Below are 13614 nucleotides of genomic sequence, written 5' to 3'. Positions count from 1 at the left end.
TTAGACGCTAATCGGCTAATTTAAGCGTATCTGCGTCCCTCTGCTTCGAAATGTAGGTTTGAAAGAGATTTTTTCGTGTGTATCTGGGCGAACTCTGTCTATCGGTGGTGTATTTCGGCACTCTGCTAAAGCTAGCTAGCCAAAACGTCGGCTGCATCCTTCGGAGGACCCGGCCTTCGCGGTCTACGTGGGGCCGGTCCTTCGACAGCCTTCGTCGCCTGGCTGTGACGTAATCGGCCTTCAAATGCGGCCTCCGGAGGATGCAGCCGACGTTTTGGGACACAGCTTTTGACTTTATTCCAGCGGTATAGTTTGTAATTAAAACTTTTAAGAGGCTACTGTCGCGTCCGAATCAATAGCTTCGTTGTACCCGCGTTTCACTCCTCTCTTTTTCTGTCTTCATAAGGCATTAACTACAGCAGTCTTTAATACCTCAACTCTTGCTTCAGCAAAGGTAAGTGTCCCCCTCATATTTTCTGTGTGTGTTCAGGTGATATCTAGAAAATAGAGCTGTTGTTTGTAATTAAAACTTTTAAGATTAGATGTTACAGTGTTTTTACTCCCTTCCAAACAGTAAAGTTCCTCTTTGTCTCTGAGTAGGAAATTTAAACCAGACAGTACAAGGCTACATTTCAGTGTTACAAGCCAATCAGTTTGCTAATTGCTCTGTGAGATTTGTTTGCAAAGTTTAAGGTGTTAAGTAGGACTGTGAACATCTGGGTCTGCTTGCTGCTGGCATTCTGCCAGAGCCCCAGCAACAAGACCGCCTCCCAGCAACGAGACTGCCTGTCAGCTTTGCAAGGTACCCAATTTTCCAATTACTCTATAACAAAACTGTTGTGGGCAACAAGACTGTCTCCTAAGTTTGCAAGCCAATCACTTTGCCAAATGTTCTTGTAAGATTTGTTTGAAAAGTTTGAGGTGGTAACTGTGAGCTGTGAACATCTGGGTTTGCTTGCTGCTGGCATTTGACCAGCGTCTCAGCAACAACACTGCCTCCCACCTTTGCAAGGTAATTACTTTCCCAATTACTGTACACCAAAACGAAGTAACTGTCGTTGTCAACAAATCTGCCTCCCAACTTTCAAGGTAATCACTTTCTCAATTACAATATACAAACTGTTATGGAACTTTACTTAACAAAGCCTTAAGACCGGGTAGTGACACTATCAATATGTCTATTTATTTGTTCTTGTAGTCATCTTGTCTATCAATGTATCAGAGGGTTAAACTAACAAATTGCTTGAAATGCCAATAATTAATATTCTGTTTTTATGCTGACATTCTACCAGATGCCGAGAAAAAATAAAAGATCCCAGGCACAAAAGAAGCGCTGGAAACCACTTGACCTGGTCGATCCTGCTGTCCCAAAGCTCACTGGCCACAACCAAGATGAGGCAGTCAGTAGTTTTCCATCTGACCAGGTAATGAGGATATGGTAGTGATCACAAACAGTCGAATAGTTTTCGAAACACATTTGAGACAGTTAAGAACACTTACCCATACAGTTTAGGATTTTTTTTGTTATAATGTCACACAAGTGGCATAACAGTGCATGGTATGCAGAACATTTAAATGAAATGAATGTGTCAGGTCACTTAATGTCTTTTATACCATTTTTCCTGGGTTAGCAGACGGCACCAGCCAGGTTATCTTTGGAAACACAGGCTAGACCCACCTCCTTATGTTCCCCAGGTACCAAGGTAAATATCAAAAAATATTCCTCTATTAAGAACTTACAAGGTATGCCCACCCATAGGGCTGCTTGAATCTAGATCTCCATTATTTGACAATATTTATTTAACAATAACAATGTATTGAATAATGGCTTTAAAGATTGTCATAAAATAGTGTGCAAATACTGATAACAGTGTAAATGTTTGCAATATAAAAATAAATGAAAAATGTAAACATCTATGTTTAGTGAAGTTTACAGTGTTGCTCCGTGGTGCAGCTACGACATTGTAGCAAAGTTTACACACTATGTCTACTTGATCCACGTCTGACTTCGCGAACCCATAATGTTTCCACACCACTGAAGGTTTTTTTTTTTTTTTTTTTTACCTCTTTTCAACCAACGGCAGTCACTCTCCTCTCTAAATAACTTGTGCTTAGCTTTCCGAGCTTCCCTCTGTTAGCTCCTCTTAATTGTTGTGATGCGTGTTCAAAACGCAGAGAGGTGCGCTCGATTTGCCACATGGAGCGGCGCGAGAGAAAGGCACGAGGGAGGTGCTAATAATCGACTCATTCTCTCAACTCCTTTTTAATGATCGTTGAAAGCCCAGATCGTAATTTCGATTAAAATTAGATTAATTGAGCAGCCCTACCACCCATGTGTATAACCAGTCTATATTTATCTGATCTTTGGTGTCTATAACCACAGTTGATATGTAGTCTTTCACTTGAAGCATGTTTGCTAACTCAATTTTGTCTAATTTCTTTCCAAAACAAATGAAAATATGACAAAGGGTTTTTTAAATTTATTTTATAGCTCTGAACAGGTAATTCTGATGTGGTAGTGAGCACATACAATTAGTCCTGCTCGATTATGGCAAAAATGATAATCACGATTATTTTCACTGAAATTGAGATCTTGATTATTTGACGATATTTATTTAACAATAACAATGTATTGAATAATGGCTTTAAAGATGTCAAAAAGTAATATAAAATAGTGTGCAAATACTGATAACAGTGCAAATGTTTGCAATATAAAAAATAAATGAAAAATGTAAACATCTATGTTTAGTGAACTTCAAAATACTGCATAATACTGGTTGTTCGCTGTGTTAATTGAGCATTGGTCTTTGGCGAGGAAAACGTTACCGTGTTTGTTGTCTCCTTGTGTCTCTGGGAGCTGGTGGGATATTTAGTTGTACAGGGTAGCGTGAATGGAAGTCTGTGAGGATGAAGCAGGTGTTGTGAAGAGTTTTTTTTTCTCTGTTCCTTCATTGTTTGATCATATGTCACTTTGTGAGCGGTCTTCAAATGATTGAATAAATTTGTAGTGTTGCTCTGTGGTGCAGCTACGACACCGTAGCAAAGTTTCCACACTATGTCTACTTGATCCACGTCTGACTCCGTGAACCCATAATGTTTCCACACCACTTAAGTCGTTTTACCTCTCTTTTCAACCAACGGCATTCTTTCTTCAGCAGCCATTATCCTCTCCTCACCAAATAACTTCTGCTTAGCTTTCAGAGCTTCCCTCGGGTCCTCTTAATTGTGACTCTTGTTCGAAACGCAGAGAGGTGCGCTCGATTTGCCACACGGAGCAGCGCGAGAGGAGGAGCTAATAATCGGCTCAGTCATTTTTAATGATCGTTGAAACCCCAGATCCTAATCACGATTAAAATTCGATTAACTGAGCAGCCCTACATACAATATATTTTTATAACACTTACCCATACAGTTGACCATTTCTATCTTGTAATGTTACCCAACTGGCATAACAGTTCATGCCATGCATTGCATTGTAAAGTGAAATTAAAGTGTCAGGTCACTTAATGTCTTAACATTATATTCTTTTTTGCCTGGGTTAGCAGACAGCACCAGCCAGCTTGTCCTTGGAAACGGAGAATAGACCCACCTCCTTATGTCCTCCAGGCAGCAAGGTAAATTTAAAATGGTATTCCTCCATTAAGGATTTATAGTGGACAGTTACATTACCATTAAATGTTAAAGACATATGGTTACATGTTAGCCTTATGCAAACAGTAAGAATTTTGTCTCGCTTCTGTTAGTTTTGTTTAAAATTACACTCACTTTCAAATTTCTTAGTAGTTATGCAAACAGCTGGAATTTTTTTTTTTATTGCTTTGTAAGTTTAGTAACCGCTACGGTTTCATGTTTTCTTTAAAGTATCCAGTGTTCATTCTATTTCAAATCTGTTAGTAGGTTTTCTAATTTTGATTAACTGTATTATCAGAGTTCAGAAACTCGTCCACCAGCAAAACGAGTCTGGGCAACCGATGACTTCCACACGGCATCAAATTCTCCACCTAAAAGGGTATGTCCACAAATGTCTCTAACCAATTAGTATACATGTGATGTTTGCTGTATAATCACCGGGGTTGATATTTAGTCTTTCACCTTAAGTGTGCTTGCTAACTCGTACTAAATATACTAAAATGTTAGACTAAACATGTACATTTGTCAATTTCTTTTCATCAGACTCTTAAAATGCAGACATCTCAACAGCTATTTCTGTCTGTCTGTTTAACTATTTCTATATCTATTGTTCTGAAATAACTTTTATACCATTTTATACTTAAAGCTTCAGATAAATTGACATCCACAGTGAAAAGCAGTGCAAATAAATACAAACATGATTTTGTGACACTCACCTTTTCTCAAGATGGATGTCAGTGTATTCTGTTTCAATCACATTTAACCTGTAACTGAATTTTGTGTCATTTCTTTACAAAACGTAACACAACTATGAAACGTGTTTTTATGGCACATGTACAGAACCATCTGGTTTAATCTGAAATCAGTGAATGAATTGCATGTAATTTAAGAGCATCTGAGATCCTCTTACGATACAGGATTTCCTTTGATATATTTGTATTTAGGCTGCAATTTAGTTGATGTTTGAAGGCCCGCAGCAACCTAAAATAATGTGTTATACTGAAAGAAATTAACTGCTTTGAAAATATGAGGAGCAGAAGGTACAGGTATGACCTTTGTAAAAGGTCATTAAAAAAACAGCACTAAAGCAAATTACAGATATCTAAAATATTTGTCATTTTTACTTCCCACCTCTGCTCTCTCCCACTCTCTCTCACTGTTCCTGTCACTGTCTTTCTGCCTGTCTCTTTCTGGCTTATCTGATGCTGCGTATCTTTAGATTATGCTGTAATATGATTGAAGAGTGATATAATTTGGCTTCATTTGCCTGAACATTGTTTCATTATTTTACCATAGTTAAAAAAATGTTTTTACTTTACAAGAAAATCTAAATTTATACAACTATTGCCACTTAAAAATGTCTTACATCATTGTACCAAGAGTTACATATGTTTTTACTCAACCGTGAAATGCATATCATTAAATACTAAACAATAACATGTGTCACCTTTACCATTCCTTGATCAGCCTTTCCACAACACAAATGAACAACTACTGACAGAGGAGCTACAGAGCAACGCAGTTCAGCACTTCTGGTGTGTCAGTGCAACTCATTGTCAAAGTGATAAAAGGTACACAAAATTCTCCCGAAATCATCAGTGCACATGTAATGCCCTCACATTCCTGGCCTACCTTAATGAGGAACACCAGTTCAACACAGCCCGACTTGATAAGGTGCTTGAACAGGGAGATGCACTCTACTGTAGGATTAAAACAAATCTTCAGCAGGAGAGGCGTTATACACAAGATCATCTGACCATGGAGGACCTGCCCAAAGAAGTTCATGGTGACATAAATGTCTACAGTGTGAAAATGGACAACATAAGGTATGGATACCTGAAAGCAGCAGACAAAATCTATCAAAGAAAAGGGTGGTGGTTGCCTCTTGCTAGTCGCCTTGTATGTCTGTCAACAGATGTGAACTATGCTTTGCTCATGGTTTCACCTCAGTGCATTGCAGTTTTCCGTGACAAATCTGGGAGGTATGGATTATTTGATTCACATTCAAGAAGTGCAGCAGGTTTGCCCCAGCCAAATGGAACAGCAGTCATGCTCACTTTCACTCATGTGAATGACCTGATCACCCACCTGCATAATCTTTTTCAAAATCAAGGCAGGTATGCAAGATATGAGTTTGTGCCTGTTTCTTTCAAAAGAGTCAGCACTCACAACGAACAGCCTGCACAGTCAACTCAAGCAACACCAGGAGCAACAGCTACATCATCACCACGAAATGATGACCCACAAATCACAAATCCCACTGTGCAGTGCCTCAACCAGAATCAGCCCAAACCTACATGACAATGTTAGAAAGTGCTTTAAACCCACAACAAGACAAAATGGCTTCAAATCAAATTTGTGAACATCAACTTGAAACATCTGTTGATCCAACAAGCAATATCCAAACAGAACAACAAGAAAATCTTGAACTCAATAATGAAAGAGATAAAGTCATAGATAAACCCCCCCAAAAAGCAAGAAATGTGTGCAGATTAAATAAACAGCGACGTGGGAAATCTATTCGTCAAGCTCAAAGTCACAAGCAGCATGTAAAAGCTAAAGAAAAATCTTCATCTGAAGACTTGGCAAAGAAGATGAACAAAAAAAGACATGAAAAGGAACGATATGCCTGCTTTCCTGAATTTCGAATGAAAAAATTACGGGCTGTGAAAACTCAATATGCTCAAAACTGTCATCGCCATAAACAAAAGCTGTTATCAGCCAAAGATTATTATGCAAATCCTCATATTCAAGAGAAGATAAAAGCCCACAATGTGAAGAGATACCAAAATGATCCTCATTTTCAACAAAAAAAGAGAGACTACATTATCAGAAGATATACCACAGATGCCAGCTTTCGAACCAGACAGAAACAATATGTGTTCCGAAGATACAACACGGATGCTGACTTTCAAAGCAGACAGAAAAAATACATAAGAACAAAATATGCATCGGATCCAAACTACAGGCACAAACAAAAAAAATCAATTCATGCCAGGTATCATAATGACTCACAATTCAGACTGCACCATATACAGCGCTGTGCAGAGTACCAGAGACACAAAATGGCTACCAATGCATCTTTCGCCATCTATAAAAAGTTGTGTGCACAGAGAATAAAGAAAAATACAGATGACTAGTAACACAATTCCAGCAGGGTCCACAGTCTGAAGCACAGCCCCAGCTTGTAGTGAATAGTGTGATGCAAGCAGCCACATTAGCTCTCCGTGAAACAATTAAGTTAGGACCCACCCATGTCTGTACAGTGTGCCACAGAACTCTGTTTCCTAATCAAGTTAAACACTGCAAAAGATCAAAGTATGTTAAAAATAGTCACATTGTTGACACTTGCTTGACAGGAAAATTTGTTCATGTTTGTGATAGTGAATGTACAGCTAATTGTACCTTTCCAAAACAAAGAATGCAAGAGTGGATTTGCTACAACTGTGACAGCCACCTACAACGAGGAAAGATCTCTTCCATGCAGTAGCAAACAATTTAGCACTAGCACCCATTCCAATTGAACTGAGTCAATTAAATGTACTAGAACGACAACTGATTGCTAAAATTCTCCCGTTTGCCAAAATCATTGCATTACCAAAAGGACAGCAAAGAGCCGTACATGGGGCTGTTGTTTGTGTACCGTCGGATGTGGAAACCACAGTAAACTGTCTTCCCAGACCTAGCAATGAAGCCCAGCTCCTGCAGGTACACCTGAAAAGACACATCAGATTCAAAGGATACCAACACTTCTACACTGTGACATGAAGAATGTGTTAGCAGGCTTATCAAAGCTAAAAGAGATGCATTCAGAATACAAAGATGTATCTATTGATGATAACGCTACTTTTGCTGATCCCACAAATAATCAGATAATCGAGACGGAACATGACACTGCTGATGCAGATATTCAAGATGCACTGCCCAGAAACTTCAACAACCAAATTGTACCAGAAAGAAGAACCACTGAGGATACAACAGCTGGAATACGTGAGCCATGTCATGATGTAAACGAACTATTGGAGCCTGAACAGTCAAATGGAGAGCCCTTACAAGATACGGAGAAAGAAAAGGAAGAACTTCGCACTGGTCTTGTTCTAGACACCTGTATGCAACCACCAGATATGGCACAGGACATTTTATCATATGGTGAAGGAATATTTAGCATTGCACCCGCCCAAGGAAATAGACCTGTTGGCTTCTTCTCTGTTCCTAAACTTGAAGCCATGGCCTTTCCTGTGCAGTTCCCAACTGGACAGAACACATTAGATGAAGCCAGACAAGTCAAACTGTCCCCAAGCATGTATTTAATACACGGCTGTTCTCTGCAGATACACGGTTTGCAACTGACCAAAGCTACCTATTCTTTGCACAGTTTGTAACAGAAACACACATGGCTACAAACAGCATGTCCATCCAATTGCGCAAAGGTAAGGCAATCACCAAGGATGGATGTAGAATTTGTAACAGAATGCTTCAAAATAAAGACGAAGTGGAGAGACTAATAAATAACAAAGATGCAACACGCTTCATGAAACCTCTGAGAGGTACTCCAGCCTATTGGGAGAAGGCACTGAAAGATCTGCATGCTATGGTCAGACAGTTAGGAAAGCCAACTTTTTTCCTGACATTTTCAGCTGCTGAAATGAGATGGCCTGAGGTTGTTGAGGTCATAAAAACTCAACAAGGTGAACAAGTGGATTTTTCACAACTTGACTGGAACACAAAGTGTGAAATTCTCCGAAGCAACCCTGTGACTGTGATGCGATTGTTTGAAAAAAGAGTCGATGCACTAATGACAACACTGATCCTGTCCCCAGCACAGCCCATCGGTGAAGTAGAAGATTACTTTTATCGAGTGGAGTTTCAGGCCAGAGGTAGCCCTCATATCCATTTACTGGTTTGGGTCAAAGATGCACCTAAATTTGGAAGCGACCTTGAGGACCATGTGTACAAATTTATTGACAAGTACATAACATGTAAGATGCCTGACCAAAATGCCGATCCTGAACTTCACAAAATTGTGTCTGAGGTTCAAGTCCACAGCAGAAATCACTCCAGATCCTGTAAAAAAGGTAATGTGTCATGTAGGTTTGGGTTCCCCAAACTACCCGTAGACCAAACAATGATCACTTTCCCAAGCCCAGATGATGACGATCACAATGATAAGCGGCATAGCACAAGTAAGGAGAAAGGCACAAATGAAAAACAAAAGCAAAAAAACAGACGAATGGCTCTCGCAAAAAAACAGAAAGAGGCCAAAGAAAAACTCCAGCCATTGAGAGATTTGCTCTGTGACCCAAATTCCTCATTTGAAGACTTGTCTGAGCTGCTTCACAAATGCAAATTAACTTATGAACAATACTTGGATTGTGTCTTCAATTTAAGCAATGGCCATGTCATCCTCTTAAAGCGTGAACCTAATGACTGCTGGGTGAATGCATACAATGCAGATCTGCTGAGGGCCTGGAATGCCAACATGGACATCCACTATGTCATTGATGACTACAGCTGCCTGATGTATATGATGTCTTATGTCTCTAAACCCGAATTTGAGATGACACAATTTCTTAATGGAGTCATCCAGGAGGTCAAAAAGTCCAATGTCAATGAAAGAGATGAAATGAAACAGATAATGCAGGCATATGCTAAACACAGAGAAGTCAGTGCCCAAGAATCTGTGGCAAGGACATGCAGCCTGCCACTAAAAAAGTGTTCACGCAGTGTGGTGTTCATACAGACTGATGATGATGCCCTGAAAATGAGTCTCCCGATGAGCAGGTTGCAGAGCATGGCACCAGATGATGAAAATGTGTGGATGTCTGGATTGCCAGAAAAATATGCAAACAGACCCAGAACACCTGAGTTTGAAAGAATGTGTTTGGCTGAATTTGCTTCAGAGTACAGGATTCTCTACAGCTGGCAAACAGAATCAAAAAATGCCATCCCTCTTTTGAATAACATGGGTTATATTCAAAAGAGAACAAGAGGGAAACCTGCAATAATCAGATATCCTCGGTTCTCAGAAAAGAAACAACCAGAGAAGTTTTATAGCAGACTACTAAAACTTTATTTTCCACATCGATCAAATGATGACCTTAAAAACACAAATACCCCACATCCGAACAGATCTACAAAAGTGGACGAAAACATGGTTTTGCAGTACGGCCAATTGTTACCTTTAACAAAAAGCGTTATGAAAGCCATGGCAAAACAATGGAAAGGGCACTGGAACAGATTGAACAACAAGGCCCACTTATCAATGCATGGAACACTTTTGCACCTGAGGTTGAAGTAGATCGTTTGGAGTGTGTGGCCCAACGACAATCCAGACATGACACTGACGAAAATGAAATGGACATTGTTCCAGACTACCAAGTCAGTGGTAGCAGCAGTGGAACCATGCCAGCAATCATAGCACCAAAGCTGAGCCCAGACTTTGTCAGAAAAATGTACCAAAGTCTGAATGAAACCCAAGCATCCATATTCTACGCAGTGCGTGAGTGGTGTTTCAAACTTGTGTGGGGTCACTGTCCTGAGCAGTTCTTTTATTTTGTCTCTGGAGGAGCTGGCTGTGGAAAATCACATGTTATCAAGTGCATATATGAGGAGGCAACAAAGATTTTGAACCAACTCCCCAGATTCCGTGACCAAGCAGACATGTCCTACCCTGCAGTACTGCTGACTGCATTTACTGGCACTGCAGCTTTTAACATATCTGGGAAAACACTGCACTCTCTGCTAAAGCTGCCAAAATCTTTAAAACCGCCGTATCAGGGACTGGGGAATGCACTGGATGAAGTGAGAGCTTCACTTTCAAATGCAGAGATTCTGGTCATTGATATCTATGGTTTCTAAAGACCTTTTTGCCTACATCCACTGGAGACTTCAGCAGATCAAAGGAAACAAGAAGCCTTTTGGTGGGATGTCTATCCTTGCAGTAGGAGACCTTTACCAGCTGCCACCCCTTGGAAAAGCCAAACCACTCTGTGTGTACGAGGACAATGTCCTTGATCTCTGGAAAGACTATTTCCACATGGTCAACCTGACAGAAATCATGCGACAGAAAGATGATCATTCTTTTGCTGAAGTTCTGAACAGGATAAGAGTGAAGCAAAAAACAGATTCTCTTGAAGCCAATGACAAAGCCTTGATCACACAGGCTATCCATGACATAAAAGACTGTCCATCTAATGTATTACACATTTATGCTACAAACAAAGAGGTCGACAAACACAATTCAGCAACTGTAACTGCTCTTCATTCTGATATCATAAATATTCAGGCCGAAGACTACAGAAAAGACCCACGAACGGGTGAGATGGTCCTCCTGGCAGATATGATGAAAGGCAACAAAAGAGATTTACCTGATAACATACAAGCTGCACCTGGAGTGAGTGTTATGATTATTAGAAATTTGGATGTGAAGATGGGCTTGTTAATGGGACATTTGGAACAATCACGAACATTGTGACAACCACACAGGATGGACCAAAAACTGTGAATCTCATTGGACTTACGCTGGACAATCAAAATTCTGGGCAAAAATTTCGCAGAAAAATACAAGGATCCTCAGACAACCTGGTATATATTGAGAAATGTGAAGAATCTACAAGTAAAAAAGGAGTTCTTCGCAGGCAATTTCCAATGAAGTTGGCCTTTGCATGTACAGCTCACAAAGTACAAGGCATGACAATGGAGTCAGCAGTAGTATGTTTGAAGCGTGTTTTTGAACCTGGAATGGCCTATGTTGCACTCAGCCGCACAACCTCACTTAAAGGACTGTACATCACAGACTTTGATGAAAGGAAAATCTATGCTGATCCTGCCATCACAGATGCACTCAAAAATATGAGACATGCATCATTTGAGAATGAGAGACCACTGTTGCAATTCTTAAAATCAGTTGTTCCCATAGTCCCCACGTTGACAATTATCCATCACAATGCACAAGGTCTCCCAACTCACATGGAGGACATGAGATGCCACCATGAACTCAGCCTTGCTGATGTTTTATGCATAACAGAAACTCACTTGTCTGGATCATCAGTTTCTCCCCGCTTCCAGCTGGAACAGTACAACATGGCCACACACAACAGACACGTCTCTTACACAAACCATACAGACATGGCAAAGGTAAATGGCGGTGGAGTTGCAATGTACTACAAAACAGTTCTTACAGCAGAGTCTCGAAAATACCTGCAAAATGTGACTGATCTTGAATTTGTTGTTATCAAGGTTGAATCACCAGTCACAGCTTTGATAGCAACTGTATACAGGCCACCAAATTACAGCCACATGAGGTTTTTACCACAAATGCAATGTCTTTTGGACTCATTGGAAATGATGAATTGCCAACCAATTATTGTTTGTGGAGACTTCAATGAGGACCTTATGAGCAGAGGAAAAAAACCCATCCAAGAACTGTTTCAGTCAAGAGGATATGCACAACTTATTACTGCTGCAACCACAGAAAAACACACATTGATTGATCACCTTTACATATCACAGCCATACGCCTGCCTCCAATCAGGTGTTCTGAATACATATCACAGTTATCACAACCCCATTTATTGTGTAATTCACTAACACAAAATGACTGCAAGGTTGTGAGGGATATGGACTTGCCAAGTGATCTTAGTGTCTTTGCAACTGAGCACACTCTACCAGCAACACTGACAGCTCACCAGTGGGAGCTGATAGATAAGACTGCTCTCATCCATTGAAGAGCTGACCAGAAACATGAACAGAAAGACTGCAACTGCACCTGATGGGATCCCTGCCATAACAGGTAATTGTATTTTTGTTTCTTACTTTATATTGTAACATTTGATATTGTTTGAAACAAACTATAATCTCATCCATTCATTAAGTCATCCATTCATTCATAACTCCTCAGATGTGTTCTGTCCAGTGAAGGCAGTGGAGAAGCCCTACACTAATCCTGAAACTGTGCCACGCTACTAGAAACCGGCTACAAGGATGGGCAGGTATAGTGAAATTAAAATGCACCTTTTGTTCAACAGGTTTATATACAGTCAAGTGATCAAAAGACACCAGTATTAAACCCATTTAAACCAACTACATGCTTGGATTGGAACTCTGTACAGGCCACCAAATTACAGCCACGTGTGGTTTTTACCTCGCATGGCAACTTGCCTCATCAGAAGACAACAGTATTAAGCCAGTTTCTTTTTTTACTACCTTTTTAATATAGTTTTGGGTCATTTAGTTCTAAAGTTAGATTTGTTTTTCCAGTTATTTTTTAGAACTTCATTACTTGCCAGTTTGCTAACTGAAGAGCTGCGCTTTGTGATGTCTCTTGTTTTATTGTTTTAAATTGTGTTTTCCTTTTATCTGTTTCTAGCTGTTTTCGCAAAGTCAGCCAACCTCTTGCTTCCAAATGACCCTTATCCAGAAGTATCCGTGAGTGCCTCATCAACAGAAACTAAAGTGGAGACCTACCTCTCAGAGAAAAACGCACACATAAGAAAAGCCGACCCACTTCAGTACTGGGAAGAACATCCTAATCTGTTTCCCTCTATGGCTGCTGTTGCGATCTCAGTGTGCCCCCTGTAGCTCTGTGGACAGTTTTGGATTTGTTTACATCTCACCCCAACCGGTCGCGGCAGATGGCCGCCCCTCCCTGAGCCTGGTTCTGCCGGAGTTTCTTCCTGTTAAAAGGGAGTTTTTCCTTCCCACTGTCGCCAAAGTGCTTGCTCATAGGGGTCATATGATTGTTGGGTTTATCTATATACATTAATGCTTGTATGCTTTTCATTTATACTTTTGCCTTACTCTTCAGTTCATAATATAAAGTTACTTGAATGGTTTCCTTTTTATTTTATATTGCTTTGCTATTTACCACAATCTAAATATCATGTTTAAATGTCATACATTATTGTAAATGGTATTTGTACAAAATATTTTTTGAATAACATGATACATTTATTAGTCCCACAAGGGGAAATTTCATAATTTGCA

The 13614-nt window shown here is 39.9% G+C and overlaps 1 protein-coding gene across 1 annotated transcript; it reads left to right on the top strand.

Moving 5' to 3' along the window:
- The first annotated feature begins 9745 nt into the window (after positions 1 to 9745).
- Positions 9746 to 13189, top strand: LOC109200903 (uncharacterized). The gene is made up of 3 exons (XM_025904913.1): positions 9746 to 12421; positions 12530 to 12620; positions 12998 to 13189. Exon 1 carries the CDS (start codon positions 11278 to 11280, stop codon positions 12217 to 12219), a length of 942 nt encoding a protein of 313 aa, XP_025760698.1. The 5' UTR covers positions 9746 to 11277; the 3' UTR covers positions 12220 to 12421; positions 12530 to 12620; positions 12998 to 13189.
- Positions 13190 to 13614: the final 425 nt, after the last annotated feature.

This window comes from Oreochromis niloticus, unplaced genomic scaffold (assembly GCF_001858045.2).
Source record: "Oreochromis niloticus isolate F11D_XX unplaced genomic scaffold, O_niloticus_UMD_NMBU tig00007537_pilon, whole genome shotgun sequence".
Lineage (NCBI taxonomy): Eukaryota > Metazoa > Chordata > Actinopteri > Cichliformes > Cichlidae > Oreochromis > Oreochromis niloticus.
This window is presented reverse-complemented; position numbering and strand designations above follow the sequence as displayed.